Raw genomic sequence first — 19127 nt, 5'->3', positions numbered from 1 at the left:
TACAGGTCCCCCACACAATGCCCAGCTATTTTTTTGTTGCAGTTGTCATTGTTGTTTAGCTGGCCTGGGCAGGGTTTGAACTCACCAGCTGGTGCCCTACCCACTGAGCTACAGGTGTGGCTCTTATTTAGCATTTTAAATCCATCAGTGTAACTCTCCACAATGATAGAATAAAATGTAGAAATTATCGTTCTTGCTTTGGCACCACATATACTAAAATTAGAATGATGTAAAGATAAGCATGACCCCTGTATAAGGAAGACATGTAAATTTATGAAACATTCTTATTTTTAAATAAAATAATTAAAAAATAATATAAATGATATTATCTCAACAGATGTGGACAACCATTTACAAAACTTAATGTCTAATTTTAAAAAATCTCTTAGGGTACTAGAAATAGAAGAAACTTTGTCAATCTGACAAAAGGCAGCAATGAATGCCTAAAGATAACATCATACTTAGAGAAAAAAATATTAAAAAAATTGGGAGCAAGCAAGAATGCTCTCTCTTATCGCTTGTGTTCAGCATTATATTGGAGTTTCTAGCCACTGTAACAAGGCAAGGAAAAAAAGATTATTTTTTAAAATTAAGAAGCAAAAAGATTGGGAAGAATGAAATACAATTTTTAACTCACAGATGATATGATTGTGTATATGGAAAATCTAAAGAAATGTACAAAATATAATTAGATCTGGTCATTTAGAAGTAGATTATTGGTAAGATACAAAGCCAATGTACAAAATTCAATTGTATTTCTATGTAAAAGCAACAATTAATTGAGAAACGAAATAAAAGTACCATTCACATTGGCATCAAAAAATAAAATATATTTAGTGATTATATTTTTTAAAAATTGTTTAAGACATTACACCAAAAACTGCAAAAAACATTTCGGAAACAAATCAAAGAAGTCCTAAGTAAATGGAGAGATATATCATGGATTATAAGACTCACTTGATTCTCCCCAAATTGAGTTACAGATTCAATGCATTCCCAATCAAAATTCCACATCATTTTTTGCACCTCTGTGGAAATTCAAATGTAAATTATAAGATAATCTTGAAAAAAAAAAAGTTGGAGAATTTATACTACCTGATTTCAAGGTTTAGTATAAAGTTACAGTAATCAAGAGAGTTTGGCATTGGCATAAGGATAAGTATGTCAAAAATTGTTCAGGTTTACAGAAACAAGAGTCCAGAAATAGACTCAAATTCATATGGTTAATTGATTTTGACAAAGGCATCAATTCAATGGGGAAAGAAAATTCTCTTCAATAAATTGTGTTGGAATGACTGCATATTTATATGGGGGAAGAATGAACCCTGAACTTTATCCCACATCATACACAAAAATAAGATGAATCATAGACCATCAACTGTAATAAGTAAAACCACAGAGCTTCTAAACTAGAAGAAAATAGAATATCTTCATGATTTTGGGATGGGATAAATATCTCAGAGAGGGCACAGAAACCACTAATCATAATACAAAAGATTACTATATGGGTCTTTATTGAAAATTTAAAATTTTTGCTCATTAAAACATAGTATTTAGAGAGAAAATAGGTAAGCTACATACTGGGAGAGAAATTTTATAGTATGTATATTTGACAATGGACTTGTCTGCTGAATATGTAAAGAACTCCTATAGCTCAATAATAAAAAAGGCAAAGAACCAATTAAAATTTGACTTGAACAGGCATTATAAACAGGAGTTATGTGAATGGCCAGTAAACACATGAAAAGGAGTTCAGCTTCTCTACTCATCAAGAAAATGCAAATTAAATCCCACCCACTAGAATGACTAAAATGGAACTCTGACAGCACAAATACTGCTGAGTATGCAGAGCACCTGGCACCCTCTTATATGGCTGGTGGGAGTAAAGAAGGTACGACAGGACAAGTGTTACGCACTTCCTTATAAAGTTGAACATAAACCTACTCTATGAACTAATAATTTCACTCCCAGGTATTTCCCCAAGAAAATAAACACATATGTCCACAAAAAGCTTGTACAGAAGTGTTTCTAGCAGATTTTTTTTTTTTCAGAATACCCTGTAGCTTAAAACTGGACACAGTCCAAATGTCCATCAAGAGGGGGAATGGGTTAACAGATTGCGGCATACCATAGCCTACTCAACAGCAAGAATAAATGAGCTATGAATATACTAAAATATATGATTATGAGCTTATGAACCAGATACAAAAGGGTCTATATTGTACAATTCCGTTTATATGAAGCTCACAAACAGAACTAATCTATGGAGATAGAAATTAGAAGAGTGGCTGCCTTTGGAGGAGGAGGCTTGACTGCAGAGAAGCATAAGGGAACTTAGGGAACTTTCTAAGATGATGGTGATGTTCTGTATTTTGATTGTGGAAAGAGTTACATTGGTATATAAATTAGTCATAACTCAAACTATATGTCCAAGACCTGTGAATCTCACTTTATGCAAATTATATCTCAATTAAGACAAATGTTTTAAATTAGAAAATCTAAATTTAAAGGGAAAACTTTAGTTGCACAAATAAGCAGAAATATAAAAGGATGATTGCAATATTGCAAGAAGGGCTATTGAATTTTATCTATTTTCCCAGAAGACAAAGCAAGAAAGATGTCTTTAAATGACAGCGAAAGACTTTTAGAGAATTTTTTTTTTAACTTTTAGAGAAATGTATATGAGTTAATTAACATACTGCTATATCTAAGATAAAAGGCATTATTTTCCCTATTGATGGGCCAATGCATACTATTTGTAGCGGGTTGAATAATGTCCTCTCTAGAAGTCATGTCTACCTAGAACCTCAGGATGTGAAGTTATTTGGAAATGGAATCTTTGCAGATGTAATTGGTTATGATGAGGTCATAAATTAGGGCAGGCCATAAATCCAATGAGTAGTGTCATTAGAAGAAGACCGTGTGGAAATACAGAGACGCACAGAGAGGGAGAAAGGCCATGTGCCATGGAGGTGGATTTGGAATGACATATTCAGCTGTTAGCTAAATAATACCAAAAATTGCTGGCAGCCACCAGAAAGGCATGGGACAGATCCTCAGATTCTCCCTCGGGGTCTGAAGATGGAATCAACCCTGTTGGCACCCTGATTTCAGACTCCTGGACTCCTGTGAGAGAATTAATTTCTGTTGTCCCAAGCTGCTAAGTTTGTGGTAATTATGGCAATGTTAGGAAACTAAGACATATGGTACTTCACTAGGTTATCAAAGAATAAAGTTTAAGTGTTCAACCTTCTGTCTGGTGCAAGAGGGTAGATTTGAATCAATAAAGTAGACAAAATGTGCTCTAAAGATATATTATATATATATAATCTTGTATGCAATTTGGAATCATATAAATGAAATAATTATATGTATTTATTGCCTATTTCTCATCGTGGTTTTCTATCAGAATAATAAATCCTGGAGACATTTCCCTATCAGTACACAGAGATGCCTGAATAGGCCCCTCCGCGCTGCTTCGGGACCAGGAAATGATTGTTTCCAAAGGAAGCACCATATTCCAGAATATACATTTACCATCATTCATTTTGCCAGTCCAGTTCAATTAGATAAAAGATTATTAAATGCCTCATCCTGAGCACTTCTATATAAATCCTTTCACTGCAGTCCTATCTGGTGGAAACCAATTCAATCACTGTCTGTTGAGTGCCTTCTTTGTTAACAGTCCCTCTCGCTGAGATCTCATCTTTGGTTTTATCTTCATCGACTACCTCTGCTGTTGGGTTCTATAGCAAAGATACTTTTTGAAAACGTTTTATGAACTATCACAAGAAAATAATGATAAGACTATGATAAAAGAGGTTGATGGCTGGGATGGAGAGAATAGTTTTTTTTTGTTCTTTAATTTTGCGAGGCTCTAATGTTCTTACTAAATATTGGGCTGCTTAGAGTTTAGGATCCCCAGATGGAAAAGTTCATTCTCAGTGAACTTTGTTAGGGAGCTAATACTCAGTGACAGTGTTAGGGAACTAACACGGATAGTACTTAACTAGGTTATCAGAGAATAGAGTTGAAGTGTTCAACCTTCTGTCTGTCTGGTGCAAGAGGGTAGATTTGAATCAATAAAGAACGCAAAATGTGCTTTAAAGATATATAGATATAGACATAGATATAAATATACCCCCGCCCTCTTTTGTATGCGATTGGAAACAGACAAATGAAATAATTGACGAGCAACGCTCATCCTATAAAGATGTGACAGAAAGCGTGAAAGCAGAAGGAAGGACTAGGATTCCATTGGAATCACACTGATACAAACACACCTGGAGAACTGTGAGGATGAACCCACAGGCCGGTTCCCGCACTTAGTTGTTCAGATTGCGTTAGTAATTTATCCTGTACATTTCCCAGGTCTTGGTTCTGTGTTCCATGCGCATCCAGGGGTTTCTGTCCTGTAGAATAAACACCCACTGGTTGTCATGCACAGAATCTCATTCAGTTCTTGTTGCTGCTGAGATAAGAAAGAACATTTCTTCTTTCCCTCTTTTGAGTGAGACTGGGTCTTAGACAATGAGAATTCTGAGTAATCATCCTTTTAAATAACAATTTAATTTGCATGAGAGTAGACTGCCCAGGAGATGGGATCATTTGGGGCCGTTTTGGAAGTGCCAGTCCTAGTGTGGTTCTGCTTTGTGGTGCCACGTGGCAGAACCTTTTTCCAGACTAAATCCCCTCGGCTATTTTGACTATTCCACAAAGGAAAGTTCAGATGCCTTTCTCTTTTCTCCTTTTGGATTCACTATTTATTTTAATTCGTGCCCCCAGAAACAACTGCAAAACTCCAGGCGTTCTGTGGACAATGGAGTTACAGTTTCCTTTGATGTGGACACTACCCAGGCTGTATTCCCAGGAGGTTTTTGATAAAATGGCCCACACTGTAATCTAAATAAGGCTTGTCATTAACAAACATCCCTTAATCTTTTTCAGTCCAGAAGATTTTCTTGTCAAGTCTTTCCTGTACCTTTGTGAATGATATTTTATTATTCTATTCTATTCTATATTTTTTGAGACAGAGTCTCACTATGTGCTCTGGGTAGAGTGCCATGGAGTCATAGCTCATAGCCATCTCAAATTCTTGGACTCAAGTGACCCTTTTGCCTCTGCTTCTAGAGTAGCTGGGACTACAGGCATGCACCACCACTCCTGGGTAGTTTTTCTATATTTTAGTAGAAATGGGGTCTCACTCTTGCTCAGGCTGGTCTGGAACTCCTGAACTCAAACAATCCACCCACCTCAGCCTTCCAAAGTGCTAAGATTATAGGAATGACCACCATGCCTGGCCTGAATGACATTTTATCTACAAGGTATCCCAAAAGTTGCTCCTAAAGTTACCATACATGGGGAAAATGGAAAATTGTAGCTAAATGTACCTTTATTTACAAAATAGTGTATTCATTATAAAATCTTACAAAATAGTATTGACAAATATTCTCTACATACAGGCCACCTCCTTGTAAAATTTTGTAATGAATATACAGTATTTTGTAAATAAAGGTGCCTTTAGCTACAATTTCCCATTTTCCCTATGTATGGTAACTTTAGGGGAGACTTTTAGGACACCCTGTATTTTATCTTTTTGGTCTACCCAATGATAACTTTTAGAGTTTCAGTTCTATAGTCCACAGAATTAGCTGCCCCTGTCAGACTTAAGTTATCTGCTTATTTGATAAACCTGCCTTCCAAGACTTCATCTGTGTCACGGGGGGAATATAACTAAATCTAGAGACCCGTGGCACGGTGCTAGAGACCATTTGCAGATTGGCACCATCATTAATCATGCAACTTGGAACCCGTGGTCGTTAGTTACGATTGTATCCCGCAGGATTAGCTTTCTTCTAACATGTTACTACTTTCATGTTATCAGGAAATATGGGCAGTGCCTGTGGCTCATTGGGTAGGGTGCCAGCCCCATATACCAAGGGTGGTGGCTTCAAACCTGGCCCCAGCCAAACTGCAACAAAAAATAGCTGGGCGTTGTGGTGGGCGCCGGTAGTCCCAGCTACTCTGGAGGCTGAGGCAAGAGAATCGCCTAAGCCCAAGAGTTGGAGGTTGCTGTGAGCTGTGATGCCATGGCACTCTACCGAGGGCAACGAAGTGGGACTCTGTCTCTAAAAAAAAAAAAAAAAAACAAAGAAAGAAAAAAAACAAACAAAAAAAGGAAATAATCTAGGGACATTTTTGGCAAATACATACTTTGCAGTATTCAAGATGGCCCATAGCTATAGCATTCCTCTTATCTCCAGCCTATGTGTTCCCTACCCCTGCCCCCAAAGAAAATCTAGTTAGGTTAAGCCTTAAACTTTAGAAGTGCCATAATCTGCTTTTCAGGGAGTCAGTGGCCCAATATTAGTGATTACCGCATTCTTTATAAGCTTACTGGCTTGCTTAATAACCAGTTGAGTCACTGATTATTCACATCCAGAATCCAACCTGTTTTTAAAATTGGGACAAAATATCTCCCTGTCTGGCTTAGGTGCTGTGGCTCATGCCTGTAATCCCAGCACTAAGATGAGAAGATTGCTTGAGTCCAGAAGTTCAAGACTAAACCTGGGCAACATAGCAAGACCTCTTTTCTACAAAGCATTTTAAAACTTAGCTGGACATGCACGACTATAGTCCCAGCTACTGAGAGAGATGAGGCAGAGGGATCACTTGAGCCCAGGAGTTTGAGGTTACAGTGAGCTCCATCCTGGGAGACAGAATGAGATCTTACCTCTAAAGAAATAAAATAAAACAAAAAATTAAAAAGGCCCTCCCTGCCCTTCCAGGACTGCTCTTTTTTCCTTGATTTCTCAAAAAACTTCCACCAGCAGCTCTGAGACCGCATCTGCAAACTCCTGCTGTGCTTGAGGGCTCTGTATCTGAGCACAGAAGGATTTGAGCTCATTATGGTGAGAAGCTGCTGTCACATCTCCACCTTATCCGCAGACCCCCTCCCATCCTCATCACATGTCTGCTGCCACCGGTTTGAGCTCCTTGCCCTTCCTGTACCAAATGTAAATAGTCCCTGAGCAGCCCCGGTGTCTCCATGTCACTTACTAACCCCCCAGACTACTCCAAGCGGCAGGCTAATTCCACCCTTATTCTTTCTGCTCTGAAAATTAAAAATTAACCCAATGACACATCCCTGTTTTATTTGCTTTGTGTGACTCCTGGCTGGCTCTGTGCTGTGACCTCTGTGAGCCTTTCCTTCCTGGTTCCTGCATTAAGTATGGACGGTCTATCCTCGGCCGACATTCCCAATGGCTCCCGATGGCCAGTGGGCCTTTCTGTTTGTGTGCACGTCCTGACACCCCTTCGCGTCTTCAGGGCCTGGCACAAATGCCTTGCACTTAGGAAATGTCCAATAAATATTCATACAGATATGGATTTTCAAAAGGTAAACTTTGAAAGCTAATGAAGAATTGATTTAACGGTAGTTGCAGGGCCTCTGGAGACCATTAAGAAGGGGAGAAGATCTGGAAAATAATCCAGCCAGCCCCTGCTTGCCAACTGCTAACCCACTGGAGAGGGAGCAGGACAAAAGGGTCATTCTTTTTTCCTTTTTTGACCTTTCCTTTAGTAACCAAGAGGTGAAAGTGCTCAGTTGTATGGTTGTACTACTGTCTCCTTCCTTTCTTTTTAAGTCAATCAAATCGTCCTGGCTGGGGAATCACTGTACGCAAAGCCCAGAGAGTTCACGTACCCTTTAACCAGGCCAAATCTCATGCCAATAATATTATGCACTTGTCTCGGGGTGACAAGGCAACCTGACTTTTTGGTTTTGAGGAGTCATATTTTAAAATGCAGTATCTCCCACCCTACTACCAGCTTAAACAAAAGCCCTGGGAGATGACACTCCTTGGATCTCAGCAGCTAACCTCTTGTTAAGCAGGGGCTGGACACAGAGGCCGGGCTGGGCACTAGCCAGGAGCCCTCGGGCAGGACTCAGATGTGTTCTGGGCTGTCATCGCTATGGACTTGACACTTCATCTGTATAAATGGGTTGTATAATAATGCACATGTAATACTTGCCTGAAAGGCCTGCAAAGAGAATTTAACAGAATAATATATGCATGTCTGTATCTTTTCCTCATTTATTTATTCATTCACTCTTTGTCGCCTTGCTGGTCCTGTGAGCTGGGCCCTGTGTCGGACTGTGTGAACCAGGGATGGTGCCTATGTGTGGGGCACAGTGTGAGGGAAGCAGCAGACGAGGGCTTCCTTCCAAGGGTGGGGTGCTTCCTGGCAGTGTCCCTGTGAGCCGGCAGGCCTAGATTATAGGGGTTCTGTCTTATGGTTATTGGCCACTGTCCTTGACTAGACTCAGTATGTGGGGTGGGTGCTTCTTTTTGGGTGACCTGCCAACGTACACCAGGCTGAGAGCAATGCTGGGATACTGAAACTGACATGGAGAACTCACCTGCGCTCTGTCTACACCCACAACATGCCAGTAGGACTGACCGGCAGGGGACCTGTGTGTACAGGAGGCGGGGGAGGGGCTGGGACGCAAGAAGACGTACCTCATGCTCCCTCCTCCTGCGGGTGTCTGGGAAGAGATCACTGCAGACTCATCTTCATGTCCCCAGTGCTCTGCACAGTGTGACCACAGCAGGTCCCCGGAAGAGATCACTAAGGAGGGAAAGGAGAGGTGAGGACACTGACAGCTGTATCCCAGCCAGTGTCTCCCTTTGAGAATTAGGATTTTGTTTTTTGACCATGGTCTTGAGGTACCGGTGAAGCCTGTGGGACCAACAGGCTGTGTGAGGGTGGCCACTGGGGGACAGACAGAGAAGTACTGACCTGCCCACCGTGTCCCTGGCAGAACGATGCTGTGACTGCACTGACCAGGACCCCAGAGAAGCCTTGGGCTTTTTTGTAATCAGAAGCAAATTAGGCTACATTTTGTTTTTCTTCTCTATACATTAGAGAAAAAAACACTAAGGGAGAGTTTCCCAGTGCCCTTGCACGGGGCCCTTTGCCCATTCTATTCTCAGGCCTAAGACAGTTTATATCCCAAATATTGGGAGACCCTGGGATTTTTCTTTGTGAGATAAAAGAGGAGAGGAAACCCGTGTACAGTGACTACAGGTATAGACGATAATGATGAGTGTCAGGTACCCAGGACCCTGTCTTTCCTCCCAGCCTCCCAGCTTTCTAGAGAGCTCTGGAGCCTTCCTGGTGCCAGGGTGTTGCAATAGCTTACCTCCCATGAGCTCCGTGTTGTCCAGAGGGGGGATAGGAGTAATACGGTGCTCCGGAGGATACATTTGGTTTATTTCTCTTGTGTGGTGAGTAAAAATAAATGATCTTGTTGAGTGTTGTCTTTGGAAGCAATAAAGTGCCTTAGATACATCTATGTTTTTTAAAAAGTATCATAATGAAGACGTACTTTACACATGTCTGTACTTTAGGGTGAATAACTATGTGCCTGGATATATGTGTAGAAGTGTTCATGTTGGAAAGGTTGTCTGTCTCTAGAAGCCCTGCCCTTGAAGAGGGGGGATAGATTCCCACTCGGTCAGGTGCTGACTTGAAGAGCTGTGATTTGTGTTCTTTGAATCTTGTTGCTCTATTATTGAAGTTTTAAGGATTTTTATTAGCCAAGTCTCTGAAAGCAATCTAGGTCTACAGTTTGTTTAGGTTACAAAAAAAATCATCTTGAAGAAGGAGTTTGCTTTGTAGGTAAACATTGAACTAGAAGCAACCCAAATACCACACTGTCAGCGCTTTCTCAAAACTAAATGTAAATTATAAATAGAGAACAAAACAGGAAGTAGTGGTTTGCAAAATAAAGAAAGAAATACTTGTAGCTGCCCAAGACTGAGTGACAGAAAATCACAGCCACTGCCTCTTCAGCGGAGGCCAGCGTCTTCTGTCTGCAACCGCCCTTTAGCAAGCTTCAAAAAATGTGTGGCTCAGTTCTGCATCTCAGAGGCTCTGACGAGCCAAGTGTGTTGTTCTACCGTGCAATCTCTCATGCCCAGTGAGTTGACTGGTTTACTTAGCTTTCACTTAGGGGCAGCGCTGTCTCCTCATAGCCTGTGGAGATATGCAGATGTGGCTTGAAGGGTTAGATTTCCCTCCTGTTCCCCTAGCCAGCTCCATCACCAGCTCTTGAGACTCTACCCAAGACTGACTCAGGGACTCAGCTGTAGGGATGTGTGCAAAGAACTGGGGGGCGGAATCTGACTTTCTCCCATTCCTCTCTGGGCCTCAGCAACTAAGAGCAGTAATGCTTATCTTAAAACTATGGTGACAATTAAAAGAGATGAAATAGATGAAGACCTATCTTGGCAGCATGTGGTTTGCTTGTGTCTTCCTTGTTGGAAAGTGGGTATTGAGTGCTCCACAGGTGGACTTCTGAGACTGGTGGACACTGTTAAGCAATAAAGATAGATGCCCTAGATGGGAGCCTGCTGCCTCCGAGCTGGGCAGCTGCAGGAATCCTGGAAGAGGGGGCTGGCTTACTGATCATTCCTTTAGCATTTATTCAGTAAGTCCCTAAGATGTGCCAGGCACTGAACTGGAAGGGGATTCATGGATGAAGATACAGACTCTCCTTCAAGGAGCTCAAGCATATTGGGAGAGAGAGATACAGATGAAAATAAATGCAATGACATGTTGTAGGTGCTGTGAAATCGTTCAATGGCAGCCACAGGGAAGGGTGTAGAATAGAAAATTTCTGTCCAAGTAGTAGTTTCTAGGCAGAGCTATTGGGGAGGAGGCTCTGGAAAGTTACCTCCTTGAGGAACTTGAGTCTTTGAAGGTGGCTCCAGGGGAAAAGGACTTACATTTGGGGCAGAAACTGATGTGGATAGAACTCTCTATTTAAAAGCTGAGCAAAGACCAAGTAATGCCATTTCTCCAGTTCCAACCTCAGACAAAACTGTGAGTCGGGGAAACAAATTAGACTTTTCTGAGACCCGATGTGATTCAACTCATTTACCTTGAGTTCTCACTGTGCCTTCAGTTCAGAGTGGAAGCAGGTCAATTTCATTATTGTGTCTAGGCCCATGAAACCCGGGATGAGCTGGGGTAGGAGAAGCGTGAATCCAGGGCTGCATACCGGGGAAACTTCAGCTTAGATGTCCTGCAGGGACAGTGGCACAGAGGGAGTGTCCAAAGGCTCCCTGGAGAGCCAGCTTCAAGGAGCTAGTGCAGGTGACCTGAAGGGAAGGTGTCAGGCCTGGGTATGCCCCAGGCTCTGTGTTCCCTTAGTTGTTTTCTGTCTTTGGAAAACCTCAGCCCCACAGGACCTCCTTCCTAAGCATACTGGGCTCTGTGGTCCTCATCCTTCTTTTTCTTCTTTTTTTTTTTTAGTTTTAACAAAGCCCCTTCCTCTTTCCCTGTCTATCCATCCTCCCTCCCTTCCTCTCCATCCCCCTCTTCTCTAATTTAATTGTGTTTTACTCTCCTATGGGCATGTAGTTGTTCATCTACTAGTTTCATATTAGCACTGAGTTAGTACATTGGATGCTTGCTCTTCCTTTCTTATGATACTTTACTTAGGAAGATGTTCTCCAAATTCATCCAGGTAAATACAAAAGATGCAAAGTCTCCATCTTTTTTATGGCTGAATAGTACTAAGTGGTATACATATACCAGAGTTTATTAATCCACACATAGGCTGACGGGTACTTCTGTTGAGTCCACATCTTGGCAATTGTAAATTGAGTTGCAATAAAGAATCTAGTACAAATGTCCTTATGGTAATAGGACTTTTTTCCTTCTAAGTAGATACCTAGTAATGGGATTGCAGCATCAAATGGAAGGTCTACTTTTATTTAGCTCTTTGAGGATTCTTCAAAATTCTTTCCAAAAAGGCCATACTAGTTTGCAATCCCACGAACAGGGTATAAGTGTTCCCTTCTCTCTGCTCTGGGTCAGAATCTGCAGCTTTGGGACTTTGTGATGAGGGCTATTCTCATGGGGATAATGGTCCTCAGCCTTGAGTTATGAGTTGCCTCTGAATGGTCCTCCTGCCATAACACCCATGAATCTCTCATCTCCTCTACTAAGTTTTTAGTTTCTCAATGGGCTCTACCACAGCACCCAGCAACCCTGCATACCTCCACATGGACCATGTAGGCAAGGTCCTGGCAGAAACCCTGGGATCTTCCCAGGGAGTGAGAGGGTGGGAGGTTGGTGAGGAGCTGCTATGAAGCGTTGGCCACCCATGTCCCTGTCTGTTGGGGAGCCTGTCACTAGACAGTTTCACACTGCCTCCTGGGTGTTGAGGAGTTGCCAGGCTTTCTAACCTTGCCATAAGGGCACAGCTGAGGGTTCTAAAGCTGTGCAGCTGAGACGGAGCGGGTGGCTCATGCCTGTAATCTTAGCACTCTGGGAGGCGAAGGAGGGAGGATTCCTTTAGCTCAGGAGTTCGAGACCAGCCTGAGCAAGAGTGAGACCCCCCATCTCTACTAAAAATGGAAAAATTAGCCGGGCATTGTGTTGGGTGCCTGTAGTCCCAGCTACTTGAGAGGCTGAGGCAGGAGGATGGCTTAAGTCTGGGAGTTTGAGATTGCTGTGAGCTAGAGTGCTGATGCCACAGCCCTCTAGCCAGGGTGACAGAGTGAGACTCTGTCTCAAAAACAAATGAATAAACAACCTGCACATCTGCGGCTCAAGATCAGCTCCTCAGTGACAGGGCGCCTGCCATTTGCATTGCAGCCCTCGGTCTCTTTTGTTTTTATGTTGTCCTGGGGGACCAGGGGCACAGGGAGTCGGTGCCCATCTTGCCTTTGCTGTCCGTGTACCACGAAACCGAGTCTGCCAAGGGTCTGTTGCCTCTTTACCAGCTCTTCTGCCTCTTTGGCTGGACAGGGAGTTTAGCAGTGAAACCTGTTCAGATGAGGGGGCTGCAGCCTAGAACAGTGACACGACTTGTCTCTATCTTTCAGCTAGTCAGGAGTAGAGCCAGCACTGGAGCCTGGGCCTCCAAGTCCAGGGTCATCTCTTCTGCCACCTAGTAGCATGCCCTGCGTGGCACAGACGCCCGCTAGAGTGGCTGCGGGCCGTGTGGTTATCAGGCAGCCTGGTCAGCGCAGACGCACGCATGGGCTTGTGACCTGCACCTGACCCTTCCCGCCTCCCACAGGCTAGTGTGACTGGCCCTGGCTGAGCAGCAGCTGAGAATATCAGAGCCACTCACATATTTAGATTGAGTTTGTCTGCTTTTAGTTTTTGAAAATATGGGTGTACAAAATTCAAAAAGTAGAAGATAGTTTCCCGAGAAAAGTATCGCCGCCACTGTAAAAACGCCGCCAGAGGTATTTCATGCCTCACTACACACATCCTGTGTAGGTGTGTGTACATCTGCGTGTATCTTCCTCACCCACGGAGGACAGCACATGCCACGCGGCACTCTGTGAACTCCAGCACGTACCCTGAAGGTCATTCCCTACGTTCCCCTCGTCTGTGCTTCTGCCGCCACGTGGCCGAGGGCGCGTTGTCTTCTCCCTCCTTTCTGTCCTTGCTCGCGACCTGTAGGTTTTGCCTGCAGGGGCATCTTCGGGTGTGGCCACAGACAGACAGGCGCCATCATCCCAAATAGGATAGTTAGGAAATCGCCAAAGGAGCCTTTCTTACAAGTTTCCCCTTTCTGCCCAGTCATTAACTGGCCTCCCTGATGGGCAAGCAATGTCATCCTTTTCACCTAGCGTGTCAGGTCTAACTAGGAAATCTCTTTAGTATTTAATACAGGAAATGGTCACACAGTGATGGAAGAGCCAAAACAGGGGCTGGGCATCCAGCCCTAGGCTCAAGGTGCAGACAGAGGAGGTGGTGTGCTGGAAGCGAGGCCTGAGTCACCCAGCAGAGCTTATGGGGCCGTATCCTGCAGGAGTGGGAGCCACAGACAAGCAGTTCCAGGCAGAGACCGAGCAAAAAGCAGGGAAAGACTCCTGGCCTTCACCCATCCCACTGCACCCCCTCCAGACTCAGACCAGCATCTCCCAGTGGGCAAACCCAGACAGCAGCTGACAGCAGCAGCCACAGGATTGGGGGAACAGCCTGGGGCAGCCCTCTTGGGCAGAGAGAAGAGCAAAGGAGGGTGAGGAGTGTGGCTGAGGGAAGCAGACAGGACCAGTATGTGGAATGGCCAGAGAGAGGGCTGTCTTCTGTAAGGCTGCCACCTCTAGAGCCTGGCACCTGCTCTCCCTTGCTCCTTGAGGTCATCTTCTCAGGAGCAGCTCGTGTGGACCTGATGGCAGTGCCGGACTGAGAAGCCGCCTTCCCTCTTCTTCCTGTGCTGGCCAGGAGTACCAGTGCACCCCAGGAAACAGGTAGATTTGGGATAGAGCTGAGTAGCTGCCCAGACAGAAAATCGTTCACCCCTTGTGGCATGCCTGTCTCTCATGCCTGCACATGTTATAAAGTTTTCCCGAACCCTGCAGATTGCAATGGGTGCCTTAACCTACTTCACCGTGCATAGTCTCTGGTCTTGATTTACATATTTTTCTCCTTCCCCTTAAATATTTGAATCTTGGCTTTCTACTGCTCTGGATGCTGCACCTCCACGGGGGCAGGGAAGGTTCTAGCATTTAGGAGTGGTGTAGCTTTTGCACATACATCCAAGAGTAGAATGGATTTGACAGGCATTCAAAGTCTTCCCCCACCACAGAGGGCCCATAACAAGGACCTGGGGAGCTCCTTGTACCCCACCCAACCGTAGAGTTGAGAGTTCTACCTCCAGGAAGGAGGTGCATGGGTCTTGAAGTCTCCATATACCTGCTAGGCACATCTAGAACTTTTATCTCCTGTCGGTTGGAGGAACAAGTCTGCACCTTGCAACTCCTCTTGAGACAGTTTTTGGCTTCATCACTTTTTTTTTATTATTGTTAAATCATAGCTGTGTACATTAGTGCAATCAAGGGGTACAATGTGCTGGTTTCATATACAATCTGAAATATTCTCATCAAACTATTCAACGTAGCCTTCATGGCATTTTCTTAGTTATTGTATGTAGACATTTGTATTCTGCCTTCTGTTGAATCCTCTTTATACCTGGTTATTATGTGGGACAACTGGGGCTAACCAGTTCTTTTGTTCTGGGTCAATTTCTGTTTTTTTCAGGACATGTTAACTTATTTTCAATTCTCTGTATTTATTCTTTATTAGACAGGTAGACAAGTGCACATGAGAACTTAATTAATGGAAGGAAATATCTATACATAAGCTCTCCTATACTTATTAAAATCAAATAAGGTGGGGGGATGAGAGGGGTGTGGGTTATGAAAAAATTACTTAATGGGTGCAATGTATATTATTCAGGTGACGGATTATGTTAAAAGCCCTGACTTCACCACTACGCAATAAATATATCCATGTAACAAAATCACATTTGTACCTTATACATTTATACAAATTAAAAAAAAATTTATTACAGTGAAAAAAATGGAATTAAATTTTATGCTATTCACACTTCTGCTGTATTAAAACAATTGCAACTATAGTTTAGTGCACCTTATCTAAGTCTTCTGAGTATCAAAAATAACTCATTGCCTTTCACAAATAATTGTAATTCACTACATTATTATTATTGATTCATAAATTGTTACAACTTGCTTCTTTGTCCTGTTAACACCACTCCCTGATATTCTTAAAATTATCTTTGTTCTGGTAATAATAATATCTTCCAAGCTAATCTGGACCCTTCTCTGTCCCCAGGATATGGAATCAGTTATCTCAAGGGAGTCCTGGTTTTACTCATAGTGAAGAATAGCATCAGAGAGCAGAATGTAGGCTTTGGCTTCTGTTGGCCGAATTTTAGTGTCAGAATTGGGCACAAATGTGTATAAAGGGGTTTATTTTCTAAATTTAATAGGTTATATGGGTGGCTGTATTCTTGTTGGTACAAAGGTTTCATTGACCATAAAAGAGTTCTATTTTTTTCCTTTCTTTCTCGCTCTCTTTCTTTTGTCCTTTATTCTTTCTTTCTTTTATACGTTGATATATCTCAACTCCAAATTTTAAAATACGAAGGCACCTCTGCCTCAAGCTGCGGGCTGTCTAGACTCCACGGTGAAGGGGCTGCCCCGGCACAGGGGCAGGTGCACTCTGTGGGGCAACACTGTACCAGGTGCTTAGGGACTGGCCCCTGGCCTCCAGGAATGTGTGTATATCATGTATGTGCACAAAACAATGTGAAAACTATATAAGCCATCATTTAATCATTGCTTTATAGAACTGGTAGTTCTGGCAATAGATGGCAAAGAGTTGGGAGATCAGTGTGTGGAGGTGGAAAGGTATTTGAAGCAAGAGGGCTTGGGCCACCTTGGAGAATGGTTGAATCATACGCACATACCAATGTGCTTCTTTATTCTTGGGAACCAGCTCATGCACAGCCCTATGCAGCCCTACGCAGAGGCATGGTATTAGGGTACCTACGAGAAGGTATAACGCTAGACCTTGGCTCACAGTGAGGTTAACATGGTGCCCCAGCACAAGAGAAGATAGGATTCCAGAAAGATAGGTTTTTGAAATGACAGTGAAAAAGAACATTACTGTGAGGTCAGGTCCCACCCCATGTGGTTAGTAGAAGGAATAACAGAGGGCAGTGGAGACTGGACTTCCTTCTATCCACCTCCTCTCAATTCTTTTAGAAAGAACAGAAGCCCCTGATCCTGTTTCTGGTCTGGCCGGCCCACCCCTTCTCCATGTACCACCAACACCCTTGCCCATATCAGCTCTATCAGCAGCTCTGTGGCTTTAGCTTGCTCTGCTCTGCCTGGGAAAATCTGAGCTCTGACACGGCCTTCTCATGCTTTGCTTGCCTCACCCTTCCAACCTTACTAAAAGAACTGATTTGTCATAGCATTTCAGGCAAAACCTCTGCTGCACCATATCTTGCATACGACTACTGCCTCTTTACTTGTTTGCTTCCTCACAGACAGTGACTACCTTAGGACATGTGTCTTATTTATTCTCATCTGTGGTCCAGGTACCGAAGCACTGTGTTTGACCCTCACTGCATAGTCAACAGAAATTTGTAGGATGGATTAATAAACAAATGAGGGAAGACATGAATAAACGCCTCGGGATAACTCCTGGATGACTTGGTGGCCTCCGAGATTTGGTCCTTTCTTGATCTTTATGTTGATGAAGCACCATTAGCCATGACCTTGCTTTGTATGTATCAGATCTGCAGATACATACAGACAAAACATCGTCCTCATAGTCACAGAACAGACTCTAGTTTCTGTTTCTTTCAGGTGTAGTAGTTCTGGCCAAGCCTTGTTTTGGTAAGGAGAGAGAGACACGGGAGGCCAGCAGCAAATCACTTTATTTGATATGTCAAGCCAGGACTTCACAACTGCTTCAGATCTCTCACTTTGAGATTTAGAGACTCGATTAGGTTACCCTAGGGACAGAATCTTTTAATGTTTACTGAAAGTTCTTTGTTCCAATGTGGCTTCCAAATCTGACCTGAACTGAAATAGTCAGTGTTCACTGAAGTCTGCAATTGAAAGCAGAGAAATCCAGAGGCATTTTGGTAGTTCTCAAGTAATTTATAAATTCGGTTGTATTAACTTATGTATCTCTGGATAGGATGTCTTTGGACAGCATTCCAAGTCTTTGAAGGTCTTTGAAGATGGGGGAAATCTTTGGGAAAAGGGCAGTAACCCAGCTGCCTCCCGGAGGGAGGTGACGTCAAAGAGGACAATGGAGGCAAGGTGGCTCTTTCAGAGATCACCCCTGTCCCTATCTGCTTATGTACGCTCTTCTTAGCGCTGCAATAACCTTCTTCAATATTTTTGCTAAGATCGTAATAGTAAGTAGAGTGACTATTCAGAGGATTGTGCATAGTGATCAATTACTCATAATTCTACCATCTTTGCTTTGGTGGTATTTTAGCATGTCTCCATCACTTATATTGAGAGACAGTGTCACTGTCACCCAGGCTGGAGTGCAGTGGCCCAGTCATAGCTCACGGTAGCCTCGACCTCCTGGACTCGAGTGCTCTTCCCCCATTGCCCTCCCAAAGCACTGGGATGACAGCCATGAGCTCATGGCAGTCCTCCTCTTCCTGACCACATGCATTTTTGCATAGTTGGGGTCATTTTTATGTGGGATGCCTTTTTTACTCAACATCATGTTACTCAGAGAGTGTTGGTATAGGCTTTTAATTAATTGATTAATTTGTTTTCTTCTGTAGATGTAGGAACTATTTTCCTATTGCTTGCTATTGGGTTGTATCAATTTTATTTTTGCACTTCTGAATAATGTTAAAATGAACATCTGAGTTCATAAATCTCCACATTTTGATAGAGGGACATCATCAACTTTTGAATAGCTGATTTTTACTGTTGAATGTATTTCAAGGAAAAAAAATGATAATGACAACTCACAACCCAACCAAAGAGCCATGAGCGAACATGAAAGACTGGCTTTGTTTTTATTCAATTAAACTAGTAATAGTGTTCAATACTATTATTGTGTCAGTTCACATTTTACCTAACTGAGGAAACGGAAACACAGACACAGTTATCCTGTCACTGGGGACGTCATCAGCTGTGTTGGGAGACAGGAATCTACGGTTCTCTCCACCTAGCCAGTAGCTTCTCTACTTCACATAGCGCCATGGAAATTCACTACCCCCAAATCACACCAGAAACCAGCAAATGCCCCCCAGGAGCCCCACAGCACTGTGAGTGCTCCAGCTGCTGCCCGGATCCCTTGTCCTGGGACTTCCCCACCAACAAGTGGTAGGTATCACCAAAACCACCAAACAGGATCATATCTGCCTTGCAAACCAAACAAACACTTCTGTTTTTGTTTTGCTTTGTGTCTGGACTAATTCTTAGCACGTCCTCTGCCTGTGAGCGATTTGTCACCTCATTCTGTAAGACTGGCACCAGCAGAAATGCAGTCTCAGAGGACCCCGGGGAGAAAGCGAGGCCGACCCCCACTTCACTCCACACCTCTGAAGATGGCAGTTCATACCCTTTATTCTGCTTCAGGTGGTTCTTCACCAGCAATAAAGATACCAAAGAAAAGAGGGCGGAAACCCGGGTACAAGGTACGGCTCCCTCATCTCCTTCTCCGCAGTGGGACTGGGCAGGGGCACGGGCACTTGGGCAGAACCCCGCCGCAAAATGCAACAGCAGGTTGGGAGCTTGGAGAGA

The 19127-nt window shown here is 43.2% G+C and overlaps 1 protein-coding gene and 1 pseudogene across 2 annotated transcripts in view; both read left to right on the top strand.

The window, feature by feature from the left end:
* Positions 1 to 19127, top strand: part of SCML4 (Scm polycomb group protein like 4) — a 112537-nt gene that overhangs the window by 31382 nt on the left and 62028 nt on the right. The window contains exon 2 of one of the 2 annotated variants that reach the window (XM_053592285.1): positions 18807 to 19021. The exons of the other annotated variant lie outside the window; for it this stretch is intronic. Coding sequence (XP_053448260.1) covers positions 18866 to 19021 — 156 coding nt within the window. The 5' untranslated portion in view covers positions 18807 to 18865. The remainder of the gene's footprint in view (positions 1 to 18806; positions 19022 to 19127) is intronic. 2 annotated transcript variants of the gene reach the window in all.
* On the top strand, positions 194 to 293 carry LOC128586976 (uncharacterized; annotated as a pseudogene).

The sequence above is a fragment of the Nycticebus coucang genome, chromosome 5, assembly GCF_027406575.1.
Source record: "Nycticebus coucang isolate mNycCou1 chromosome 5, mNycCou1.pri, whole genome shotgun sequence".
Classification (NCBI taxonomy): Eukaryota; Metazoa; Chordata; class Mammalia; order Primates; family Lorisidae; genus Nycticebus; species Nycticebus coucang.
Note: the sequence above shows the minus strand (reverse complement) of the source record. Positions and strands in the feature narration are given on the sequence as shown.